The sequence below is a fragment of the Brugia malayi genome (assembly GCF_000002995.4).
Source record: "Brugia malayi strain FR3 genome assembly, contig: Bm_v4_Chr3_scaffold_001, whole genome shotgun sequence".
NCBI classification, from domain to species: domain Eukaryota; kingdom Metazoa; phylum Nematoda; class Chromadorea; order Rhabditida; family Onchocercidae; genus Brugia; species Brugia malayi.
In genome coordinates, this window is record NW_025062477.1 from 6,176,836 (window position 1) to 6,202,419 (window position 25,584).

At 32.8% G+C, this 25,584-nt stretch overlaps 4 protein-coding genes across 5 annotated transcripts; 2 read left to right on the forward strand and 2 right to left on the reverse strand.

Moving 5' to 3' along the window:
- Positions 1–718: 718 nt before the first annotated feature.
- On the reverse strand, positions 719–10,936 carry Bma-msh-6 (MutS domain III family protein; the record flags this gene model as incomplete). Its single annotated transcript, XM_001899778.2, has 27 exons — positions 719–871; positions 957–1,091; positions 1,614–1,755; positions 2,013–2,115; positions 2,184–2,271; positions 2,803–3,000; positions 3,207–3,333; positions 4,022–4,146; positions 4,222–4,326; positions 4,450–4,605; positions 5,056–5,125; positions 5,449–5,634; positions 5,695–5,863; positions 6,004–6,178; positions 6,458–6,554; positions 6,717–6,856; positions 7,091–7,219; positions 7,289–7,360; positions 7,507–7,566; positions 7,645–7,768; positions 8,021–8,184; positions 8,293–8,426; positions 8,588–8,831; positions 9,168–9,272; positions 9,570–9,736; positions 10,209–10,293; positions 10,841–10,936. 27 exons carry the CDS (start codon positions 10,934–10,936, stop codon positions 719–721), a joined length of 3,549 nt encoding a protein of 1,182 aa, XP_001899813.2.
- Positions 10,937–12,353: 1,417 nt separating this feature from the next.
- Bma-pqn-59 (UBA/TS-N domain containing protein) lies at positions 12,354–17,033 on the forward strand (the record flags this gene model as incomplete). The annotated part of the gene is made up of 12 exons (XM_001899779.2): positions 12,354–12,485; positions 12,666–12,900; positions 13,271–13,503; positions 13,622–13,872; positions 14,250–14,775; positions 15,059–15,145; positions 15,418–15,600; positions 15,754–15,883; positions 15,957–16,111; positions 16,213–16,413; positions 16,568–16,729; positions 16,842–17,033. The coding sequence occupies 12 exons, from the start codon at positions 12,354–12,356 to the stop codon at positions 17,031–17,033; spliced, it is 2,487 nt and encodes an 828-aa protein (XP_001899814.1).
- Positions 17,034–18,454: 1,421 nt separating this feature from the next.
- On the forward strand, positions 18,455–20,729 carry Bm5415 (the record flags this gene model as incomplete). Of its 2 annotated transcripts, none has more annotated exons than XM_001899780.2 (6): positions 18,455–18,788; positions 18,913–19,109; positions 19,502–19,786; positions 19,870–20,154; positions 20,278–20,398; positions 20,512–20,729. In XM_001899780.2, the coding sequence occupies 6 exons, from the start codon at positions 18,455–18,457 to the stop codon at positions 20,727–20,729; spliced, it is 1,440 nt and encodes a 479-aa protein (XP_001899815.1). The 2 variants fall into 2 exon arrangements, with proteins under 2 accessions (XP_001899815.1, XP_042936075.1); XM_043080141.1 differs by having other exon boundaries at positions 18,629–18,788.
- A 475-nt stretch (positions 20,730–21,204) lies between these two features.
- On the reverse strand, positions 21,205–25,563 carry Bma-sol-2 (CUB domain containing protein; the record flags this gene model as incomplete). The annotated part of the gene is made up of 6 exons (XM_001899781.2): positions 21,205–21,575; positions 22,007–22,151; positions 22,783–22,909; positions 23,133–23,304; positions 23,520–23,741; positions 25,086–25,563. 6 exons carry the CDS (start codon positions 25,561–25,563, stop codon positions 21,205–21,207), a joined length of 1,515 nt encoding a protein of 504 aa, XP_001899816.2.
- Between the last annotated feature and the right edge of the window lie 21 nt (positions 25,564–25,584).

A 25,584-nucleotide genomic window follows, 5' to 3' on the forward strand; every position in this document is an offset into this window, starting at 1 on the left:
CAATAGGACTGACTGAATATTTACCAAAAAATATTTCATTTAAATAGAATCAACGATACTAAAAAAAAAATCAAAGAATGTCAGATTAAAATAACAGCAAATGTGAAAGTTTGTGGAAATAACAACAGTGACGAAATCCGAGAGATCGGAACATTACAGCAGATGTACACCTTTGCTAAATACATTTGCTATACGATTAAATTCTAGATAAATTTCAATGTCACTCACATAAATATGTTACGTACTTATAGTCAAAAAAAACTTCTCAACGATCATCATAAGCAGTAATTCATTTAATAGTAGCAGTGATACAATTTGCTACAGCATTCTACAAGCTACACAAAACATAACGCAAGCAGCATAACGTGAAAAAAACTACGCTTAAATAATGACTGAACATGAAGGAATATATGTTTCAGAAAAATTAAACCCGCTTCACTGGTGAAAATTACCAGATTTACATCACTAGTAGCCTGAACAACGAACAAATGCAGACGTTACTAAATGAATCATCAATAATGTATTATGAGATTCAAAACATTCTAGATTTCGAATATTAGGTTAACTAAGTTTGTGTTTCCAGAATGGTGCGCGATTCTGAATCATTAAAAAAGAATAAGGACGTATTTCAACAAATAACAAAACACAATAACAGAAAAATGAAATGAATATTATTCTAAAAGCTAGATAGGAAAAACACCTGTCTTCCAAAAAATTTTCATGATGAAATGAACATTGAATTAATTGTTTCCCTAAGTTGTGCTGTGCTACATTCTTTATTCAGTGCAAGTTTTCGTAATTCCGCCATACGTTCCTTTCGTGTTTTTCTTTCATCAAGATGACGTGAAGCAATAAATGCAGCTCGAATAACCTGAAGCTTATGTTTTAAATGCTCAACTACATTTCCACAAAAATTTGTTAAAAACTGTCATAAAGTAACAAAAAAATTCAAATACCTCTGCCTTGAGACCAGAAATTTTAGCAGCAAAAAATCCATAAGATTTTGGACACATCCCATCGGCTAGTGTATATAGGAAGGTAACATTTTCCATTGTTGGATCTTCAGCACTTTCATTTTCAACAATGCAAGCCTGAAAAAGTGCCTAAATTTAAATTTCAGCAAATTAAAGAAAAACGAACAAAACTGCTATATATATAAAACATAACTGTTAACAGAATTATAACGGTATTTACCATTATATAACTATATAATATAATATTACCACTATATAACTAAGATGAAACGTATCACTATTCAATTGTAATATTTTCCCAAAAGAATTATTTCTCGTGTGATATGAATAAAATCAACAAAAAGCATAGAAATTCAGAAAAAAAACATCGGCATGAAACCGAAAATATAACAGGACACCCAAAGGGATGTATTTCTATGGCTAAAAGTAATATAGCTGCACTTTCAATAAGTTTAAGCTTAGATATCGGTGTTTTATAAGAGAACGGTACTTTAAAACCGTGGTGACATACAATCAAGTTATGAAGGATGATTAGTTATAATGAATGCTTTATCAAAAACAAACAGTCATTAGTTTTGGAAAGTTAACTTAAAATTGCAGAGATATTTCTGTTACTGCTATTTTCAATAGAAAACCAACCATATGTGCTGCCTTAATGCTCGTAACATTTTCAACTGCTTTGCACAAAGTATGATAATGAGTAGAAAAAAAAGTACGACAGTTCAGCCGGGTTGCTACATCTAGCAGTACTGCGTATGCAACAGCGGTGCCATCATAAGTGCTATAACAGTATTAATTTTGATAGAAAAAATTAGCTTTCTAAAAATCACAAAACTGCTATACGATAATCACTAACATGCATCATGAACTTATCAGGACTTCAATTAAAGTAGATGACATAACTGGAAGAGAAGCAAATAAAATCCTAACAGCTTGTAAATGGATAATATACAACTAGATTAGCAAGAAGAGAACAAAATATGAACATTATCACGTAATAAATATTACGATAAATATAAATGAAAATGCTAATGTAACCTTGTTCCTCGACCGAGTTCATCCATTATAACAAGAGAATGTTTGGTTGCATTTCGCAAAATCAAATTTGTTTCATATAATTCAACATAGAAAGTAGACTGCCCTGAAATATAACTTTGAAAATACAATACTAATGTCTTAAAATTTTTGAAACCCCAAATGAATGTCAACCTGTAGTAATTCGATCACCTGCACCCATCCTTGTAAATATTCGATCAACTGGTGAGAGTTTCATTTCATTCGCAGGGACAAAGCTACCCTACAATACAGTAATGCGGTATTTTTTAAATAATAAGGAGAGACATGAAAAAAAAAAAAAAAAAAAAACAACGAATAACTTTGGAAATTTTAACTTGGTCTAAGTTTGCAGTTCAAATAAAATAATAACCGAAACTAAAATTAAGGCAACGCTGAAAATCTTCAGGACTAATTTTACAAAAAACTTAGTAGAACCTGAAAATTTTCAGATAAGAAAATAAACACTTTATTATTTTTTTTACTAAAAAAAAAACAAAAAACAAAAAATTTTATTAAAAAAATAAAAGTAATAAAAATAATAAAAAATTTCTGAATACGATCGTCAATTTCTAACCTTATTAAAGACCCTCTATCTTTAACAGGTAATAATTTATCTTTAACAAATAATGACACTAAAACATCATCAGGATGAAATAGTGTACTGAATCTGCAATATTTACCAAATATTACATAAAACGATACTGTGCAAACCTTTTTATTCAGATCCCGATTATAAATATGTATTTTTCTGCAGCTAACAAAAAGCACTTACTATTTGAGCAAGCACAACCAGTACACCAACTTGACGCATTAGTGTTGATTTCCCACCCATATTTGGACCTGTCAGCAGAATTATTGGTGGTTCATTTCCTCCCAATAAAACACTGTTTGGTATGTATGTAAAACTGCTGCCCGAAGCAGCCATCGCAGCAAGCGATGGATGATATCCAGACTTAATTTCTAATATAGGCTGGAAATATAATCAACGACTAATTTAAAGATTAATCATTCAATGCAACAGTAATTTTATAAATAACAATTTCAACATCCACTCATTAACTTAATTTTCAAGTTTTCTATAAATTAGTACAAAACTAGATTTCGATTATTTGCAAACACCACAAATATAAATAAATAAGTTTATAAATCATAATCTACAAACAAATAAATTTATACCTGCTTACTATCATAAACAAATTGTGGACGGCACATATTTAGACCACAGTCTTGACCATAACGAGTTAAAGAAAGAAGTACGTCGAATGTGGCCATTCGTTCAACAGCCATTGTCCATTTGGTGGATCTTCAAATGCAAAAAATTGATTTAATTATTACATTTTCTCTATTATCCCTATATTAATAATTCATATTTTTTTTCTTTTTCTGAAATTTTTTTCTGAAACTGTAAATTTTTGCGGCCCATTAATTTATATCAATTGGATGCTGATAAAGTTTCAAAGTTAAACAGATTAATGCAAATGTCAAATTATTATCGAAGAAATAACCGCACTCTATTATCACAGAATCTGCAAAAATAGTCTGTGTAAAAATAATATGTCACACTACTGCTGCATGTATTCACTTAAGTTTAAGATAATTATCATCATAAGTCATGATTAGCAACGATGAACAAGAAAATGAGATGCGTGTTAAGATGCACCACAATTCACTAGTCTCCAGCTCTCAACGGTTTCACCGCTGCCGTGTGACTTCGCGCGAAATCAAAATTCATATTCATGTCGATTACCAACATTAAGTATCTAAGAGTGATTTAAATTCACCGAACTGCCCATATAACCTTAGATCATTGTTTTGAATAGTCCCAGTCCCAAGCCAGCAAAGATCGAAATAGCTTAATATATCGCTACCCTACTGTTATGAAATATAGCTATAAAACATGTACTTACATTCATTTCTGAAATCAAATCTGAAATCAATTCCATTATTCCGAAATAATCGAGTAACATCATTTGCTTAAAAATCTGACCAACCTGTCGCCAAAATCAGCAAATATACGCCGCATGATGTCATGCCGTAAGATATCAAGCTGATTTTCGGCTTCGTCCAAATTTTTAACTAAGTTCACCAGCTCATCCGTTACCATCCGTTTGTATCCCTATTTCGAAAAATGACACCAAATAAATGGAGGGAAATACAACGGAGAAGAGGAATTTAGTTAACATTGTCTAACCTTTCGAGAGGATTTAAGTCCGAATTCATGGCTCAAATTCATAGCAATCTCTTCTGGTATTTCAAGCTGGTAACGAGATCGTCCGCTACCAAAGAAATTGATGTTCTGGAAACATTTGAAAACTTTTAATAGTTATGAAACTGAAAACAAATGACTTCTACATTTTTAAATGATAGCGTTAATATATAATTCCTGACTATTCATTTTCACGATAAGCAAAAAGATTACAGAACAATGCAGTTGCTTCCTGATGACATTCAAATACAAGTCCAATTCATGGATGCATTCCTTTACGTTACTAATCGCATCATCGTATTCCTTAATTATACCTTTTTCTGGTACGATAATACCGTCTTCTAGAGCTTTGTCACGATTGAATGCACTCTGCAATCGTCACATTTAAACTGAGATATGAAAAGAGGAGCTTCTCAATGATAACATGCACTCAAAAATTTTACATAAGAATAAAGCATATTAAGGAAATATTTTCTACAATGAGTTAATGATATCGATATCTTAAAAAACTAACACTACCATAACAGCTAAAGAAATAATTCTAACAACTTAATTCAACCAGAAATGGAACTAAATAGGTCCCAATGTAGCGAAAATAATTCGATTCTGATCAATGTGCAGTGGAAAAAATGTGCATCAGAAGAAGCTGGGTTAATTAGCTAAAATATGGAAAGTCTTCTCATACAATGCTATGGAATGTAGCTCATAAAGCACACTCAAGTTCTAAAAGAGAACAGGATGATACAAGAACAAAGACAGATTGATTATAGAAATCATGACTTCTCTCACAAAACTAAGATGAATGAATAGTTAACTAACTTTAAAATGCTGAAGATCTTCCGAAATGTCGGGAAACCGATAACCAAAGCAACGTTCCAACAATGAAGGACTAAAATAACTTTTGATTTGATAAATGTCATCATTTATATTTAATCAAACAAAAATAACTTAATCCCTACTTTCGTCATTAATCAATCTTATTATAATGAACAATTTTAAGCAGTTTTGAAATTAACTGTGAATGCAACTCAAATCAAAAGAGTAACAAAATGTAAACGGTCTTATTCTTAGTAACATGCTAACTAATCTCATATACTTTAACTTTGAAATTAATCTTAAGACTTTGAAATGAAACGTTTTCAGCAAACTTTTACTGATTTGAAGTGATTTTTACATTATCAAATTTTTGCCACTTGCAATCTGAAATCATACATTGTTTCCTGACTCTTGCCAAAATGTTTCATAAATTCTATACGAAGATCCTGTACATGCTCAAAACCTTCTAGTGCTCGGATCAAATCTCGAATTTTTCGTTTATTGTAACGCATTGTTTCGAACATCTGTGCACGACTGTCAGGATGCTCTTCCGCTCGGTATTTCAATCCTAATGTGTGTATTCTGGAAAAGAAAAAACATATTTCCAATAAAATCTATTGGATCTCAAAGAATAAAGCTCACTTTTGAATTAAGCGTTCCAGGTCAGGTACTTTGCGTAACAGTTCCACGGCTTTATCAATAAATCTCTTCAATCTCGCTTTAGAAAGCCATTCGATTGCGTCTTGTCGTGAACATAAGATCTTCCGATCGCAAACAGGGGCACAAATCCACTGTCGAAGAAGACGTTTACCTGAAACTGATTACAAATCAATTGCAGAACTGTTTGAAAAAATAAAACAGAGACAAAAAAGAATTTTTGAAAGTAAAATATAAGTAGCATATTCGCTAAGAAATTTTTGCTACTATTCCAAACATTTCGGCAAAACATACCTGCCGGTGTAATACATTTATTAATAACATTATAAAGCGCATATTTTGCTGTAATTGGATCGCACAGTGTAAATTTCTGCATTGAACTAATAGGCGGGATGATATTGAGATGTTTCAAAGCAAGGCTATCCAAAATAAGGCGGCGTCCACTCCAATATTTTTCATCACTCTCATTCTTAAAAAAATTCAGATTTTGCCGGATATCAAATTTATCAGACTTTACCACATCAAAAATCATAATGATAATTTGTTGCAAATGCAACTGATTGGAAAGGTAACAATATAAATTAACCTCATCTTCTAGAACTCCCTCAAGATTCAAAGGTTTGTATAATTCAAACCTTCGCATTGAAACCATATCAGAAAGAAGTCAAAATTACAAAAAAATTATAGAAATAAAGATCAGTATGCAAGCATGGTGTAACTGATTGGAAAGGTAACAATATAAATTAACCTCATCTTCTAGAACTCCCTCAAGATTCAAAGGTTTGTATAATTCAAACCTTCGCATTGAAACCATATCAACATCAATAAAGCATCTCCTTAAATACCTGAAATTTGAAGTATTTTCTACCTAAAAAATTTCATCACGAGATTTCTCGAGTAAATCTAATTGTTTACAAGAAATCAAATATCGAAAAGATGGAGAAAAAAACAAACTATAGTGAATTTCAATAGACTGGCTATGAATATGAAATACTGAATGAACAAACCAAATAATAGCTCCTAAAGCTGAGACGCATGCATCGTATGTAGGATTACATTTTAAGGGAAGACTATCTCTATCGATCATATTGAGTAAAACTACAGGCCACTTATCGTATAATTCGCCAAAGTATTTATCACTTGATAACTGTAATAAATTCTTAACTTCAATTCCCTCAATATTCCTTGACTAACTCCAAGCAGAAGTTGTTTATCTTAGCAGCTTATAATACAAATTTCGTTTTGCCAAATTATTTTAAAAGAAAAATAAGCATAATATAACAACATAAATGTAAGCATTATAACAGGATAAAAAGAAGAGAGGTTGGATATTTTAAAAAATTTCGAATAAGTTTTCTCTATATGCTGAAATAATCCTTACCAGCTTCAAAGTGCTTTCGGATGTTAAAAATTCCTTCTTCGAAACCAGCGCCTCTTTTGGCACAGCATTTACAGTAGTATTATATATGATCAGTGTTAATGCCGAAACTCGCCCTCGTTCATATAAAATCTGTAAAGATTTTAATAAAACAGAATCTAATTTAAAAAAATGTTTGTTGTAGTAAGTTCAAGGACCAACCTGGGCTGGCTGATAATGGGAAAATAATGTCCTCAGAGCAGAACGGTTACTGCCGTCTGAGAGGCAGCCAATCTGAAATGGTTTTTTAAAAGATAAAAAAGGTGAGATGACTAAAAGATATCAATTTGAAAACGTAATATAATATAAAACGTAATAATTTGAAAAATGTAATATAGTTTTTTTTTTTCGACTTTTTAGGTTTTTAGGCAAAAACATACGTAAAATCGACCAACGGTAGTGTCAATGAAACAGACACCATATTCTACATTTTCCGTACCCTGAAAATAATTTATTTGGGCTAGTTAATCAATCAAAACAAAGTAATGAAAGTTAGTCTACTGTTAAAATTCAAATACCCTTTCAGCTATAGCATACAAGTAGCGTGCTGTTGTGTCCATCACATCTATAATGTTTTCATCATCATTTCCATCAAGTACTCCGTATATCCGAGTGCCTGAGGTAGTAATATTGCACACTTCTCTAAATCATAAGAAAGCAAAACACTGTGCATGCAGAAGTATCAAATTTGCAAAAAAAATTATATTAATTTCTTCGAGAACAAATAGCAAAAGCTAATTCACATAATAAAGCAATAAGAATTAGTAATGTAATTATGTAAAATATTCTAAAATTTATAACTGATATTTTATACTTTGAAGCTAAATAATGTGAATTGAGATCGACTGTGTTAAAAAGATTTCGGAACAGTGAACTATTTATATTAAATCATACCTCTTCACAACTCTGTCATTAACTTTCTCGCTTTTATTTCGGTTTTCCAACTGCGTTGGTGTTTCGGTTTGTTCCACACGGGCAACTTTATATCCTCGATTAACCAGCTGATCAGCAAAACGACCGTAAGCAACTTCTGGAAATCCACAATGCGCAAAACTACCCTGAAGAAATCCAACTTTGACAACCTCTTTTACAAGTTTGGCTTTCATTAAAAATGACTTAGAAATGAGCCAATGAATAGCTTATTAAATCAGTTAAATTTAACTGACTCTCATGTAATTGAGGTTTAAATTTTCGACTCCAATTACAGCGTCCATGTGATACATTTCGTAAAACTTTCCAACTTTAAAAAACAATACTGTATCAAAATAAGCCGACTTAGCTGCCCACCACTGTCGATGTCCTAAAAATACTTCGAAGGTCATCATTTATAATAAAACAGTTATTTATGAAAAATAAGAAAGCCGGTCGAAATCTAAATCTATATCATCATTTTTATTATTTTAGTCCTCTAAATCTGCAAATTTTACTGGTTCAAACTTTATAGTCTGCTGGAAGTCATACCCGGCGTTTGCTTTTTCATGAACGCATCCGGTACAAATAAAGTACGCGGACAATAATCTGGATGACTACGCAAACGTTTATCTGCATCCCGAATGCGATCTGGTTGAAGAAAATCGAAGTCTAAATGAGGAAACCGCATAGAATCAACATCGGTCTCAGTATCCAAACATGCAGGAGATGCGTTTTCATCCGGCATATCCCTATCACTTGAACGATCTAATTTTGATGCTGACACAGATGAATCCTAAATACATATGACTAAAAAATTAATTGCAACTAACATTTATTAAATTCCTGAGGACTTTGAATTGGAAAATTTCGTTTACTTCACGTTCTAAAAATCTCGAATCTTTACTAGTAATGTAGGATGGTTCAGAACACATATTCATAGAACTTTATAAGTGTTTGCTCAGCATTCACAAAACTTTATAAATATTTACTCAGCGTATATTTGACTTCATGTGAGAAAGAACTTTAGTTAAAGCATCTTTTATTTTAAACTTTGCTCAGGATCCACGGAAATAAATATGAGTAATTTTGTCAGTTTATTAAAAGAATCAATTAGTTACTTAACACAGACCTGCTCTGTGGCGCGAAATGAATTGATAAACGATATAGCCATCTCGCTCACATCATGCTTTGAAGATATGGTTTCCGAAGAACTATTTTCACTTTCAGGAGACTTCTAAAAGAAAAAAAAAAACAGTTTCTGAACCAAATTTTACGCTAGTCATTAGTATATAATTCAAACCTAAGTTTTTTTCTTTTTTTCATGTTAGATCCATATAATTAATGTATGAAACTCCAATACGCTTCGAACCAAATGCAAAGTAACTTCTTGTCAAGGTATTTAAGGTCAAAATTTCTAATTCCAATAACTCGAATTTATTTTTACAATTTACTTTTCGCCTCAAAATTTCAACTACTATTATTCGGTAATGAAAAATTTTATAAACCATTTGAACAGCAAACTGCTCCTTACCGACTTATATCTTATGCTTTGTTTTATATTTTCCTCATTATGTTTCATATCCATCATTTCAACATCATTATCTTCTGAATCTGATGAAACCACCACACGGCGACGTTTTTTGCATGACTTTTTCACTAATGATAGCTCTTCATTTGATGGTCTTTTCGAATGTGGACCTCAATGAATGCATACAATATAAATTAGATTTTTTTTTTTTTCATCAAATCTAAGACACCAGTATTGTGGATAATACAACCTATTAGTTGAAAAAGACCTTAAAACTTCAAAAATTTAATTTAATTTATCTGATTCATTAAATTTAGTCTCTTCACTTGTGCAGAACTAATGTTTAAATCTAGATGAAAAATGTTAGTAGGTAAATGATTAATTTAAAACATTTTACGTACTGCTAGTTAATGAATAACTGTCTATCTCAAAATAAATAAGTCATGTTAACAACTGTAATATTTGGTAGATTTGCATGAAAAACTTTTTTTTTTTTTTTTGCGTTTTTGCGGATGTAAAATTTTATAATGGAAATGAATCAAAGTTAGCTATAATTCCAGTGTCGACAAAATCCGTTTTTTCAAATAAGTCTAGTATGCTAATGTCTTTTAAAAACTATTTAAAATAATTTAAATTAAGCACTTTTAGTGACATCTTCCATCCGGATATCATTGTCCCCATTAATATTCTTCTGCATTTTTGAAACTTTGGGAGGAGTAGAACTGGTCTGCAAAATATCGAGTTTCATAAATTCTTATTTATAAAACACAAAAATTAGGAATTCAAAGTTTGAAGTACTGAACTGCACTGCAACTAAATATATTTAAAAAGTATGTGACCAATAGAATATATGCTGATTTTTAGTCCTTTTAACCAGAAATTCTGAGTCGAGTAATAATTTCCTTAATTTTGATAGCTCATTCTATCAGTATTTCATTTCACATTACTTAAATTTATTTCTGACCATTAATTCAATTTCCAAAATAACTTGCTATTTCCTTCTTATTTTACATTTCTTCTAATTCTCTGCTGATTTATTCTTTTTTTTATTCTAACTGATCTCTAAAAGGTGGGAACAGATGGGGACTCCCAGGTAGGCGGGATAACCTTCGAATCTACAGGGAGAGACTAAGTTGCGAATCGATAATTTAGAGCTACTCTTTTCATCGGAACATTGCTCTTTTATTTACTTGAGATTCATTTTTTTTTTCCTTTTCAATACAATTTTTCAATGGATAATAAGATTCTTTTCAATGGATTAAAATTTCGCTGACCGTTTGATTTCCGATGGATTCATCTTGCAACGCATTTTTCGGATTTGGACTTCTGGTGAAAAATGAAAGTAGAGATGCTTGCTTCTTCATAGCCATTCACTGAATCAGTCCTGAAATGCTGAACATAATGAATACAACTTTTCGAATTTTTGTTAGCTCCATTCTTGAAATTTTCTAAATACATTCTTCTTTGAAGTGCATAATTCTACTTTCGCAAGCAGAATTATGCACTACAAATACACGAAACTTCTTCGAAGGCGTAATAAGTTTTAGTATATCTTACTGAAATGTAATCTTCAGGGATGATCATCTACCAACTTAATACTGGTTCTAATAAATTATTATTATCAGATTTTAATCATTGTCGTAAAATTTCATTTTCATAATTTCGTGTATTTGTAGTGCATAATTCTGCTTGCGAAAGTAGAATTATGCACTACGAATGTTCAGCAGAAGATGAGAATAAACAATATTTGTATTTACTCAATGACAGGATATTCTGAAGTTTCAAATCTAAGGAAATTTCTTACAAATTGTTTCACTGTTGCATGACATTTACTGAGACACGTGGGGAGACACACTTAGGGAGATATCATTTGGTACAGAGAGGCTATTCAAACAGAATAACTCAATCACTGCAAAATCCAGTAGAAAGATTTGAAAATTTCCCAATCCGTTTAAATGGTAATTTTCAATTTGACAAATAAGTAACCGTTAATGAATTCACGCTTTACTAATGATAATTTAAACCATTAATAAATAGACTATAATGAAGCCATCTAAAACAACGCTATGCCAACGCGTGTATCACGTATAAGACCACGTGGAGCTATCCGTAAAACGTGTGAAAGACGTGGAATAGATTGCTTTAGTGCTGTAGCAGTGGAAAGCAAACTATTTGAAAGATGTTTAAAATTATAGCTTTGCTACGGATCTTAAAGCGATAACTTTGATAAATTCAGGAATCTGTCAGTATGGGTAAGGGGAGAGAGAGAGAGCAGTTGCATACTGGACACGGGCTAGATGACTTTGGTGATTACGCTAGATTGGGCGGGGTTTTTCACGTGTTCGTACGTCGAAGTGATCATGTGGACATTCAAACAAGATATAACATCACTCACATGCACTTGTGTTCCACAATTTGCATAATGCATGGCTCTGTTGTGTGTAAACACCTCTTTCTCCGTTGTTTGGTAGAATTTATTTCAGCATTGGATTTAAAAGTCATTTATTGAGATTATTTTTGCTAGATAATAAAATGGACATGCTAATAATATTTGTCTGTGATCATATGATATCATCAATTTTTTTCGTCGATTGAATCGATTACAAGACAAGAAGACTCATTGTTGATATTTTTTTTCAAATATGTTGTCTTCAAGTTCCATTTTTCGGAAATTTGGTGGATTTTTTGGGTTGGATTCATGTTTGGCGATGTTCAAAAGTATAAGTGGTATAAAACCACAAATAAATCACTTCAGGTTTGATTTCCAGTTGCTGAATTTGATATAAAATGGGCGGCAAAGGTGAAGTAGGCGATCAAAAGATCCGTGCTACACAAGACCAGTTACGGCTTGCCAGATTAACCCAGGACTTGTCCATAACAGATGATGATCGTGCGAATATACAGAAGCTTGTGAAAAAGGTAAAAATCATTTACTAGTATTCTTATGTGATTTCGAGGCTAATTTCGCTCTGTAATTAATACCTGTAGTGAATCCTTGCAGAATCATTGCGATGTGTTCCACATAAGGTACGGTTTTTGAATAATCAAATCTTCCCATCAGCAAGTCTGGTGTTTGAATACTGAATGCGCAAATTTTAGGTAGTGGAGACAACAAGATGTACCGTAAGCCAAGCTGAAATTGCTCTTTACGATAATAATAACGATGTTCAAGAAGCAGTAAATGCCATTTTGGAAGATAATTATCCAGATGAAAATGTCTGGAAAGAACAAAAAAGCAGGCGAGCAAAACGAGCCGAAGCTGAGGAATTAAAGCATGAGGAATCAAATTCTCATAGGAACCGAATTAACAGTACAAGAACATCGACTAATTTTGGTAGCACTTTTTTAGTATTCTTTCTTGTTTATCTTTATCACTATTATTATTGAGGTAACTAATACTAGCAGGATAGTTCTTGCTAGTCTTACTGAGTTTTGCACCCATTCAGTAACGCATGTTAGGTAGAAATGGAACCACGACATTAAATGCCAAAATTTGTGTATTTAAACTCATATTTTGCGTTGCATAATTTCTCAAGAAATATAAGTCATATTGTAATGGAAATGTGAAATTTGTTAATATTTAGCGGTTCTTTTTGAAGCTTTTTTATTGGATTTATTATTGCTTTTTTTTATTGGATTTTTTATAGCTGCAAACACCACACATATAAAAATACAAAATGTATACAAAAAATTCATTTTGTTAGGATATGGACGAGGGCGAGGAGTAGAACGAGGGCGTAATGGTTATCGAGGTGGACGTGGCGGTGGTCGTCCATATAGAGGTGGATATCATCACCCGTCATCTCAAGGACAGCTTGGCAGTAATACAGCAAGTAACGTTTGGGATAATTCGCAGGCATTGAAGGTAGACCCTAGTAAGGAATGGAAAAATGCAAGCGCAGTTGCTGTTGACGATAACGCTGAAGATACGGAATGGGTATGGTTATTCGTATGATTGTTAAATATAGCTCCACTTTTTCGGTTTCCTCTTAAAATTTGATATTACTCTATTCTGGTTTTAAAATTTTCTTTAAGAAATATATTCAGTCCTTCAGAAGCAACACGGTACACTGGTATTTTCACGTAGTACCACACCACCAGTTACTACAACACCTACGGTGAATACAGGCGCTGGGATGAGCTCGATAACAAGTTCTGGACCAGTGTCATTTGCTGCTGTTGCAGCTTCCGGAACTAATAAAGTAAAAGAAAATGCGTTAAAAAATTCTCTGGGTCGCTCTGGAACGGGCGCACCACCAGCGTTGGGACAATCACAACTTGAGAATGTGAATTCACTTTATCAGAAGTACTCTTTATTATTTGGATTTTTTTGACTTTCTACGATTTAATGCATTTCGTAACTAATCGAAGTAGTTCTTTAGTGCTCATGATATTCTGATGAAAAGAACATTTGGAATTAAATGGGATCTTTAGAATTCATATGTATGGAAACATTGAACTTCCGATAATGATTACTATAAATTGTTCTTTCTTGTTCATACGAAACGAAAATTATTTGACAAGAATGGCATGCATATAGTTATGAAGAAACCTTAAACAGATTAGCAATATAATTGGGTGCATATTTTCTTAGTAAGCTGCTTTTTGCATGCGATCCTAGTAAGTAATGGCTTCTTTTTCTTCAGATTATTTTTCAGCACTTGATTTTAAAACTTGTTTCAGCAGTGGGCTCGTCTCAACAAGTGGTCAATTATCAGCTTCTTCAGAAGAAATAGATAAAGGACGTGAAACTCGAACATCACCATTAGCTGGGCATGATGCATCTGTATCAACAAATTCCGTTGTGGGAACGACAATGCATGCAGCAGGGGCATCACAACAATCTCGAGCGAATGCAGCTGTTACCACTGTGACAAATACGTCAGCAGATTGGACTGCACAGTTGAAAAATGATCTTGGAATTGGTGGTACTGCTCCTGCTACGAAATCAAGTGCAAATCATTCAGGTTTAATGTCCAAATCATCCTTACAAAATACGAAAGCAGGACAAGTTCCGCGAGCAGCTTCTCGGCATACTACCCATTCAAATACTGTGGAATTTGTATCCGGAGAAGCAAATGGCCCAACGTTACCCGAATATCAGTTCGGTTTTCATGTTGATTCAGCAACGGGAAGTGATGAGCATGCTGATGATGTCTACAGTGCATCTGCTAAATCACGGCCCTTGAATAACCATACTGCCAAAGTAGTATGTTTGTCTTTTGTTTTTTGTAAAATAATAGGATTAGGCGTGTGGATTTCTCCACATTGTCCTCATTTATTCATCATTTATATCACTTTATATGTGAATATCGTTGTGAAATTTCTCAAGGAATATAAATTTTAAGCGTATATCATGGTCATTCAATTCTCATTATTCGAAAAAAAAAAACATGTTTCAAATTACCTAGCCCAGCATTCTGATAGTAATATTAGGAAGTGGGTGTGTAGGCACAGATAGAATTATTTTCAAAACATTAGTTTTATTTCAGACTGAAATGAACGCGGACTCATCATCCATGCTTTCAAATGGCCAAGTAGGTGATTATTCATCGTCATTGAATTCACAACAATCGAAGGTATATATTTCGATGTAGTTTCCCAACTAAGTTGTCATTTTGATCAAAGTTTATTTATTTGTCTTCATAGAAAGCTTCGTTTTCTATGACATTTAGCTTCGTTAACATTCTTATCGAATTTTGTGATTTTTCTTTGGAAGAAAATTGCGCAGAAGCGAGATGTCATTTAAACAGAAGGATAAGTTGAGAAATTCGTGTCAAAAATATAGGATTTACAAGATTATAAAGGGAAGAAGTTATGACATAAGACGTAAATTCGAATATCATTTCAGATATCAACTGGTAACGGTAATGTTTCTATGCCTCAGTCTTCACCTGCAGTGCATCAAGCAAACCCAATTCAGCGTCAGCCAGTTACATCCGGCTTATCATATGCTGATACATCCTGTATGTCATATCCTGCATCTGATAATCGAAATGCGGCGAAGTTACCGCTTTCATTACATCATCAGCAGGTAAGTAATAATAGACTCAATATGTATAATGATTTTAAATACGTAGAATATATTGACCTGACATTCGATTTAGTTTGAATGTGTTATAATCTCTAGCGTTCACTAAGTTATTGGTATTGATTTTTCAAATCTAACTTCTTAATAATTTTGCAGCAAGCACCACATGCACTTTACACTACAACGCAATTGCCGTATGCTAATTATCCATACCTAAATATGTACAGTCCAATGGCAGGAGTACGACAAGATGAGTATGCTGCAGCGTTGGTGCAGTATCCATTTGGTTAGTGTTTACTAATTTGTAGGTCACTAAGAAGGAAGCATTAGCAGTGAACTAACTCTGGCCTGTGTTTCAGGAGTTGGGCAATTTGATATGAACTCCTTGTCAACAATGTTGCCTCCAGCAGCAGCTATTGCTTCACAACAACAGCAAAATCAACCGCCACCTCCAGTTCAGTCACAACATCAGCAGCGACCGGACCAGCATCCTAGCATTGTTGATCTCTCGAAAGTATAATGCTGTTTAATTTAAAGCGCGCAAGCATTTATGACTGATGTTTTGCAGTTTAAATATCTAAAATTATGACCTTTTTCCTCATGTGTAGTTTTTAGGCTTATTTGGCAACTGCTGCGGCAGCAGCAGCAAACAGTACAATAGCAAGCGGAACCGGCTCTGGTATATTGGGTAATCAACAACAACGTGATTCAGCTACAGTAAACAGTTCTGCGGTCGCTCCACCGCCAGGTTTCAGTGGTCCACCAGCTGCTGCTTTTACACTTCCTCAGCACAATCACATCAATTCGATATTTCAAGTTTGTGGTGTTTTGTGTTGTATTTTAGAATCAGCTTATAAGATTTCATGGAAATATTAAGATGCCGTTGAAAGCAAAGATTTCCTATGGTTCAGTTCCCTGATTTGCAACGAAAATAACTTTTACCTTTTTAGAATAAAACATGTTATTTCAGGTACCACCGGCTGCTTATCATCCACAAATCAATCAGCTGCCATTCTCGTTTATGTTGCCAAATGTTACAAATGGACAGCATAAAATAAATCACCAAATGTTTGCGCAACAAAATGTTGAGGATTCCCTTTCGGACCAACGTCTTTCTTCTCAACAGCAAAAGGTTGGAGGAATATATAAATTTCTGACATTAAAACTGTTAAGTTTGTGGCTAGTCATCGGTTTCTATTTTGAGCATAATATTTCTTATTTGTGGTTATTCGCTATTGTTGTAGGTCTACCAGGGTCATCAACAATTGGATAAGTACGGAAGTTCGACTAATGCAAAGGATCGTCTAGGAGGAGGTGCGCAAGCAACACCGCCGCCGCAAGTGTATCAAACACAGGGATATATGTCACAACAGATACCGTTACATGGCCACAAGAAAGCATACGGGGGTGGACCACAACATTGGAGCGCGTCGTAGATTACTATTGTTTATTGTAAAAGAGGAAGAAAAGTTAAACGGAAGAATTAGCTGTCGCCTCACTATGAGTGCTAGTAATTATCATATTCATGCTCTATAAGTGCATATATATGTGAGTATGTGTGTGTTATGTTAAGCATGGCAAATGTTGCAATCTCCTCTAAACTAACTGTTAACTGTATCTTATATTTTATTAAGTTTCCTTTTCCTCATTGCATTCATTAGATTTTATGAGAATTTATGTTTTTCTTTTTTTTTTTTTTTTTTTCGTAATTTCAGCCTGATTTTTGATGGTTTGCGCATCTCTTGTAATTCCATTTTTTTTTTTGTTCGTCAGCGTCATTTGCACTTACCTTTACCTTTATTAGTCGTTTATATATACGTATTCACGTTTTACTTGAATTGAATTTCATTTCTCTCAACTTCAAGTTTCCCGTTTTCTTCCTTGATATGGTAGCATTGTGAATATTACACATTCAATAGGGATTTCATTTGAATATCCGATCGGGTTGTTTTTTGAAAAAAAAATAGAAAGAGAAAACACTGTGTAACGAACTGAAGAGGCAGAATTTAGCTCCAAAATTGTGATTATTTTTTTTAAATGAATCTTGTTACTATACCGGAATAAACCGTTCTATACACTTGACGCAATCAGTACTTATTTTCTTCCTCCTTTTGCTTTTTTTGAAATATTTTGATTGCAGCTGCGAATTTTTATTGCTGCTGGTGCTTATAATTCCACGACGGTGCCTCAGTTTAATTTAGTGCGTGTTTTTAGAACTTTAATTTCTAAGTCCTGAACAAATTATATGGTTCTAGAGAGAACATACCGAAATTGTGTGGTAGGTTGCAACGTTGGAGAAACGTTATTTATGCTATATTCTTAGTTCTGCATTATTTCATGAGGTTTAATTGTGGAGATTTTTTGTTGGCTGCACATTCAGGTTTATTCGGTACGGTGAAGACCTTAGTTCAGTGCAAAAACTTAGTTGCTGTTGTTGCAAAAGAGTTCTCGACATTTTGTGGTTTGTTGACTCTTTTGCACCGTGTAACTTTGTTGTGGGAAGGTCAAGAAATTCATTGCTGTTGGGTTGATCTATGTTAGTATTGAGCCGGCTTTAATCGGCTCCGTAATTAGCTTTTTTTTCATAGATTCTTCTATTCACAGTGCTATTTCCATATATTTGTAACACAGGAATAGTCGATGTAAATTCCATGAATTTATTTGGTGAAAATATTTGATCAATGGAAATTTTTAGATTTCAGTGGAAGTGTGTCGTTTGATGGTTTAAATACATTGCTGCTTTTGCTTATCGGCGTCCAGATCACCTATTTTCCGTTTCGAACACTATCCTTTTGTAGGATCCGAGACTATCATATCATTTGATTCTTTGGGAAAAAGGTTTTCTTTTTCTTGTAAGATGATAGGTGGGATATGTCGATGTTTTCGGAAGATATCTTCATCATCGATGGCTACTGTAACAACAATGAAGCAGTCAATCAGTCTTGCTGAGTATACGCAACGTCGTTCCAATTTAGTGAACAAATTACGACATACAGTATCAGGAATCAGAAATAAACGTGTAGTTGTGGTTATGCGATCCGCTATACGTCAATTCTATGCTCCTGATGTGCCATATCCATTCCATCAGTGTTCATATTTTCGATACTTTACCGGTTTAAATCAGCCGGACGCTGTACTCATTATAATAGCTGAATCAGAGCAGAAATCGAAATCAATTTTATATATAGAAGGTTTGTTATCATTCCCTTAATCTCATTTCTTATGTGACTAGTTATTTAGATATTAATTAATAAGCAGGTGTAATATTCTTTACTTTTTTAACTGTCCATATGTTATTGCTGTATTTTTTTCTAGAACGTTCTGATAAGCAAGCATTATGGGAAGGTCCTGGATTAAGTGCCACTGAAATTGCAAATATCAGTGGTTTAGATGAAATCAAAGATCGAAATAAACTAATTCCTGACTTACAAAAACTAGTATTAAATGCTGTTGATTGCGCTGTTTCATATGATGCTGCAACAATTCATGCAGTAAGGGATGGTCTTCCTGAGGTAACTTTTTAATGATGTGCTTGTTAGAATTTTTGAAATTTGAAACATCATCCTGACATTGAGTAGAGGTTGTCTGGTGATGGTTTTTTTGTTTTTTGTTTTCCTGGTTCTTTTTGTTTTTTTGTTTTTTTTTTCTTTAGCTTGTAATAGCAACTCGTAATTCAGTTTGATTAATCTGTTCATTTGACACATTGTCGGTAAATTTATGAAAAATCAACAGTTGAATTAAAAATTGATAACTTCGATGCGATATGTTTTTTCGTCTAATCAGTCTTATTGTGTGTTAGGATTGGAAGATCCTAGTATAATTTCGTCGAATATATATAATTTTGTCGAGATTGTAGTATGTTTACTAATTTACTAAGCGAGTGGATAGAATGAACGAATTGAAGGTGCTGTCAGCGTGTAATACGTTTGTGCCAGTACGTGAACATATTGATGCCTTGCGGTGGATTAAATCGTCAGTTGAGCAACATTTGATGCGTCAAACTTGTTACATTGGAGCACAATCGATGAATGCAATGATAGCAAGAAGTCGAGGAGTTAGTAATGAAAATGAAATTGTCGGACGATTAGAGCTAGAGATGCGACGTCGTGGTGCTGCTGGTCTTGCTTATCCACCGGTAGTAGCTGCTGGCAATCGTGCTAATATCATACATTATCTGGATGCAAATAAGGTTCTATTTTTGTTTTTTTTTTTTCAAGTTGCAATGAATTTGATTTCTTTGTATGCTTTTCATTTTTAAAATTTGAATTTTAGGCTATCAGTAGTAGTGATGCAATGCTTGTCGATGCTGGTTGTGATTATGAAGGTTATTCAAGCGACATCACGCGGGTTTTCCCGATTTCTGGTCATTTTAGTGTTCCACAAAGAGCTATCTATGATGCACTGAATGACGTTCAATCCCGTCTCCTAGAATATCTTAGACAAACTGAGTTACTAAGACTGAATGATATATATTTAGCAATGATCGAATATATTGCGAAAAATCTTTCTGAAGTAGGAATGTTTCCGAGTAATATGGGAAAGGAGGAACTGTTATATGTAAGTATTCTCCTTTTTTTTCCAATATTTTTCAAAAAACTTGTCAGATAAGTGCAAATGTAATCAATAAATAAAAGAAGTCCGAGCCGTCACCTGATAAACTTGTAATTTTCTTTTTTTCAGGAAGCAGATAGAATTTGTCCTCATCATGTCAGCCATTATCTAGGAATGGATGTGCATGATACTGCCTCTGTGGCTCGCAATATTCCCTTACAGGCAGGAGTTGCATTCACTGTTGAACCAGGTAAAGTTATTATAGATTTTGCTATAAGCTAGAATCATTATGCTCTTGACGACAATAAGAAAGAGTCAAATGAATGAAAATGATGATTTTTTTTTTTTTTTTTTTATTTACAGGTATTTACGTGCGACATGACAATGAAAAAGTAAGGAGTGAGTTTCGTGGTATTGGTATGCGTATCGAAGATGATATTTTAGTTGATTCAAATGGCGCAGTGGAAGTGCTTACCAAGGATGCTATTAGGGATCCGGAAAGCATTGAGTTACTGATGATGACCGGACGTGTTCAGCAAAGTAGTGATGACTTTTGTGTGTTACAAAATCTACCTCAGTGATTAGAATGAAATCTGGATTTCAAAATGCATCCCAGAATCATGAATTATTTTGATGATATAGATTTTTAATTCTAGATTGTCTTTTTTCTCACTATGATGTGTAACTCTGTTTCGAAAGAATTTATCGTTGCTTCTGCTTGTTAACAATCATTTGTTTAAAATAAAATTTGCTTCATTGAAACTAAAACTGTTAGATTGCATGCATGCTATTCCAAGTATAGCAAATTGAGCATCAGAATAAATTATTACTGCAGAAGGAGGTCTTGAAAACAGTAAACTTGGTTAAAGCGCCTTAATGAAAGATTGAAATTACAAGACAGGGACGAAATCGTGCTGGAATTGATTCGAAAATTTCATTTATGAAGTTTTGGATAAAACAAATATTTTCGTGTGAAATGTGTTGTGTAGCCAAATATTTGTGGAGTGTAAGATAAGGGTTACATTAAAATAGAATTGAATCTAATCATAACTTAAATTATAATAAAGCTGAGTGAAAAGTATTCATCTCGGAGAGGGCTATATGGTTTTGCTGCTGTTGTTCGTGCTGCTTTTGCTGACTGTGATAATGATGGCAGTGAGTCCGATAATGTCCAGGATGAAGGTGATGAATGTCCAACGAAGGGTCAACATTCATCGAGGAACACCTTGTTGCTTCCCAAATGACCGCATTTTTCCCATTACTGTCCGCTAAAGAGGCTGATCCCATTGTTGCAGCTTCGAGACGTTTACGCTTTTGTTCTTCGACACGTCGCCTAATTTTTCGTTGCCACAGAAACACCGATGTGATGAATATTATCAGGAGGAAGATTAGTGAGCATATTGATATGATAATATGTTGAGAATAGCCTAAGAATATCAAATGACAAATGCAGATAAATGGATACGATATTATTCTTATCAATTGATCTACATCAAGTTTTTTAATATCAAACAAGGATACTGAAATTTAGGAAGGACATTACCGCTTTTCTAATGAGGCAATGAGACGTAACGAAAATTCATATTTTTTCTTCAAATTCATTATTAACATTAAAGGATTTTAAGTTAAAGTAAAATAAAGTAAGCAGTTAATTTTGATTTTAAGTAAAATAAAGTAAGCAGTTAATGAAAAAAAAATTCAGTAATTTAACTTTAATTGCGTCGTTATGTGTAATTGAAATTTTGGGAAAACTTCTGGAAATTCCGTGAACATATTTTCAGAGTTTATATTTGAAACTATGCTACATTTTATGCTAGAATCTTAACATTAAATAAGTGAGAGAAGAGACGTAACTTACAGTCTTCTTCATCCGTATAATCATTTTCAGCACAATTGTATACACCATTACAGATGAGTGATTTATCGATGCATAATTGCGTTCGACTTGCGCAAACGTTCTGTCCGTCATCAATGCATAATTCGCCACCTTTGCAAGCAAAGCCCTGTAATTTTTTTCTTTTTGCTTTGTATTAATGTCATTAAATTGTCTTTAAAAATTTCAATATCCTTTTAATAAATTTAAATTCATGATGAAAAATCTTTGGGTTTATTCCTGAAGAACAAAAGAAATGTCAATTTGACGCTTAAAAGCCAAGGAATAAGCTACATATACGTCTATTTAAATGTCAATCATAAATGCTTTAAAATTCTCATTAACAATAAAAACTTAACCTAGGTGAGAATGACTATTCAATTAAGTATTTTTGAGTTTCAGTAAAGTATTTTAATTCAATTTCTCAGAATTATTTCCGACTAGAAGCAGTAACTACCGTAATTGCTAGCATAATTGCATCTCAAGCACAAATGTTAATGTCATCGTATCATTTAACAAAAATGTCATTTATTTAAATTGTTCTGCTAATTCTAATCACTTATCAGTGCCTATTCTCCCCCTATCAATTTCTTATCATCATGTTTATCTTTTTATTTCAACTTAGCTTTTGGAAATTAAAATAACTAACTAGCAGTTATCCGTAATATGATCACATATTAAGGTAAAATTTTAGGTGAGATAAATATAAATTTTTTTCCAATTTTTTATATGAAAATTTTTCCAAGGAAAAATTGAAGTACCGGACAAACATTCCCTTCCGGTAAAATGTTTTCAACTTCAGTCCATATTAACCGGAAACCAATGGGTTTACCCTGTTTCTCATACTTTGTTAGCAATGATGGACTTGGATGATCTTTTGTTACAAATCTAAAAAATAGTTGCAATTATTTAATGCTAATTAACATGTTATATATCAATTAATTCTATTATATGTTTTGTTTAATAAGAGACAGGTGAAGAAACATAATATCTCTTTAAGTACTGTTTTAAGTATTAAATAATATTATTGTTGTTTCATTGGATAATAGATGAAAATTTCCGGATGGTAGATTACTATTAAATCAAGTAAAAGGAGGAAATAAGATAATACCGAACGATGAGACGATTTCCGGTGGACATATATGACTTCATACCTTCCTCCGTATAATAAAGTTGACTGCCACAGAATTTCACCTGACTTGCATCATCCTTCTTAACAATATCCGTTGTTGAGTCATGACGATAACCATCTATTATATACACTGATGCCTTATCACATTCCGCTACAAATACATCTTTCAGTTGTTGATAAGAAAATGCTCAATTAAATTCCTTATCAGAAGTTAATTTATCAGATAAAATCAAAATGTTGATTAAATAGTTAGTAATTGATACAATACATTATATATATATATATATATATATATATATATGTATCAGTTATTGATTGGTGAAAAAGTTCTCCATCAGAAATTAGTTTATTAAATAAAATAGTAACCCATCGTCGATGATAATTCCAGATATTGTACACGTATATATATTTTTTTACCAGGATCCACACGTAACAACCAATTGCAAGTAACATTTTTTGGATAAAATGACGGATAACCAGGACTTCGTATTTCACCATTGAATGTCTTTGTATTACTATGCCCACCGCAATATCTCAGATATCTTAGATCATCGTCGAAATAACTACTAGCTGGTTCAAATATTGATTCTGGAAAACCAAGTATTAAAGAAATACTTGAAGAATTATAACTTTAATTTAAATTAATCATATATGAAATTCATTTTGAAGAGATACTTTTGGCTATTTTACCTTTTTATAATGAAATTTTTTTTCATTTTTTTTTTTAAATTCCAACAATAGGGAACGGTACTGCTAATATTAATAAAGGAGAATATTACTGTAGAAATGACTAATCAACAAGATAAAAGTTATCACTGTTATCATTTTCGACGAGTTATCATTGCTATCACAGTTATTTTGTGTTCCTCATCATCACCATTATCACCATTGATCATAATTTTTAAATCAAAAATAATGAAATATGAAAATGACGAGTATGGTGGTCAGAAGGAAAATTTTTAATCCTCTTAGTTTTTAATTATATTCATGTACTTTTCAATTTGGCGTAAATAAGTATTCGGAAATGTTCTTAATCTTGATGTTTTCATCATCCTTGATGCTTTAATAGAAGCGTACAGTTCGTAGCGTAATATCACCGTGAAATGCGTAACTAATTTTTGTGAATTCTTCGCACTAATTGCTAAAAAACAATCAAAAGAAATAAGTGTAACTATCCAGTACTGCTAATGCAATATAAATGTCAATCAGTATTTACTACTTCGATGTGTTTAAACTTATATATCGGTTGCAGTATTGAGAATTGAGAAAAAAAGGATGGAAGATACAGATCAGGAAGAGTTCACTTTTAACTCAACAGGGAAAAACTTATCTGAACTGGATATTATGGAGAATTGAACAAGCTTAAATTGTTCCTTAGCATTTTGTATAAAAAACTTGTAAAATTTAATGGCTCATTTCGCTGTAATCAAAAATCATTTGCAACATTTATTAAAAGCATAGATGTAACATGGATTTAGAATGTTCCAGCTGTTAATTTGTGCTAAATTCAAAAAGTATGTAAATATTAAAATGAAGAATGTTTTCAGAAATTTCAATTCTTACATTCCAAATCATTCCATTCACCACTTCTGTTATTTCATCATCATTCCGCCATCTTTAACTCTTTTATACGTTTTATTCTCATTCATCATTTTACTCCTAATTTTTTTCTTCAACTATCTACTCTGATTTTTCATTTGAACTTTTAAAAAAAAAAATAATTATAAAATTTTAATATAAGTGAGATTGTTTTAAAAAAAATTCTATCTTAAAGAATTTGTTCTTTTTTAATAATCGATATCTTGATCACTGAGAGGATGAGAAAGATTCATGATTGATGGTAAAAAGATAAAATTTAAGAATTAGATGAAAATGTGAATTTATCACATAAATTTAAGTTTAAAAAAATAATAATAATGAATGAAAGTAAACCTTCCGTCAAGAATTGATAACGTAGTCGAAAACCTGAGTATTCGTTCGTATGTGAAGAATGAAAGCGAATATAAACGGAATTTTGCATGGTATGCAAAGGTTCAGGGAGTTGATTACCACAGAAACGTTCACCGATATGTTCACGTCCCTGATAATCCACCACAGTAACGATCACGTAATCATTAAGGCATTGATTAGAGCGTAACATACGGTCTTCCAGATGGAAATGAGTGAAAGTCAGATGAATTACCAAATTTGCAGAGGCAGTGATGTTAAAAAGGCAGTCCTGATTAGACGGATAGCTGAATGGATAATTGGGAGATGTCAAATAACCTCCTGATACTTCCTTCCCATGAATTTCCTGTGTTTCACATATTTTCTGTGATTTCTCTGGTTTTTGTTGTTGCTGTTGTTGTTGTCCTTCTGTTGACTTTGTAACACCTATCATAAAAGCCAATAACAGGACAGCAACATTCATTCATTTATCTGTCCACCCACT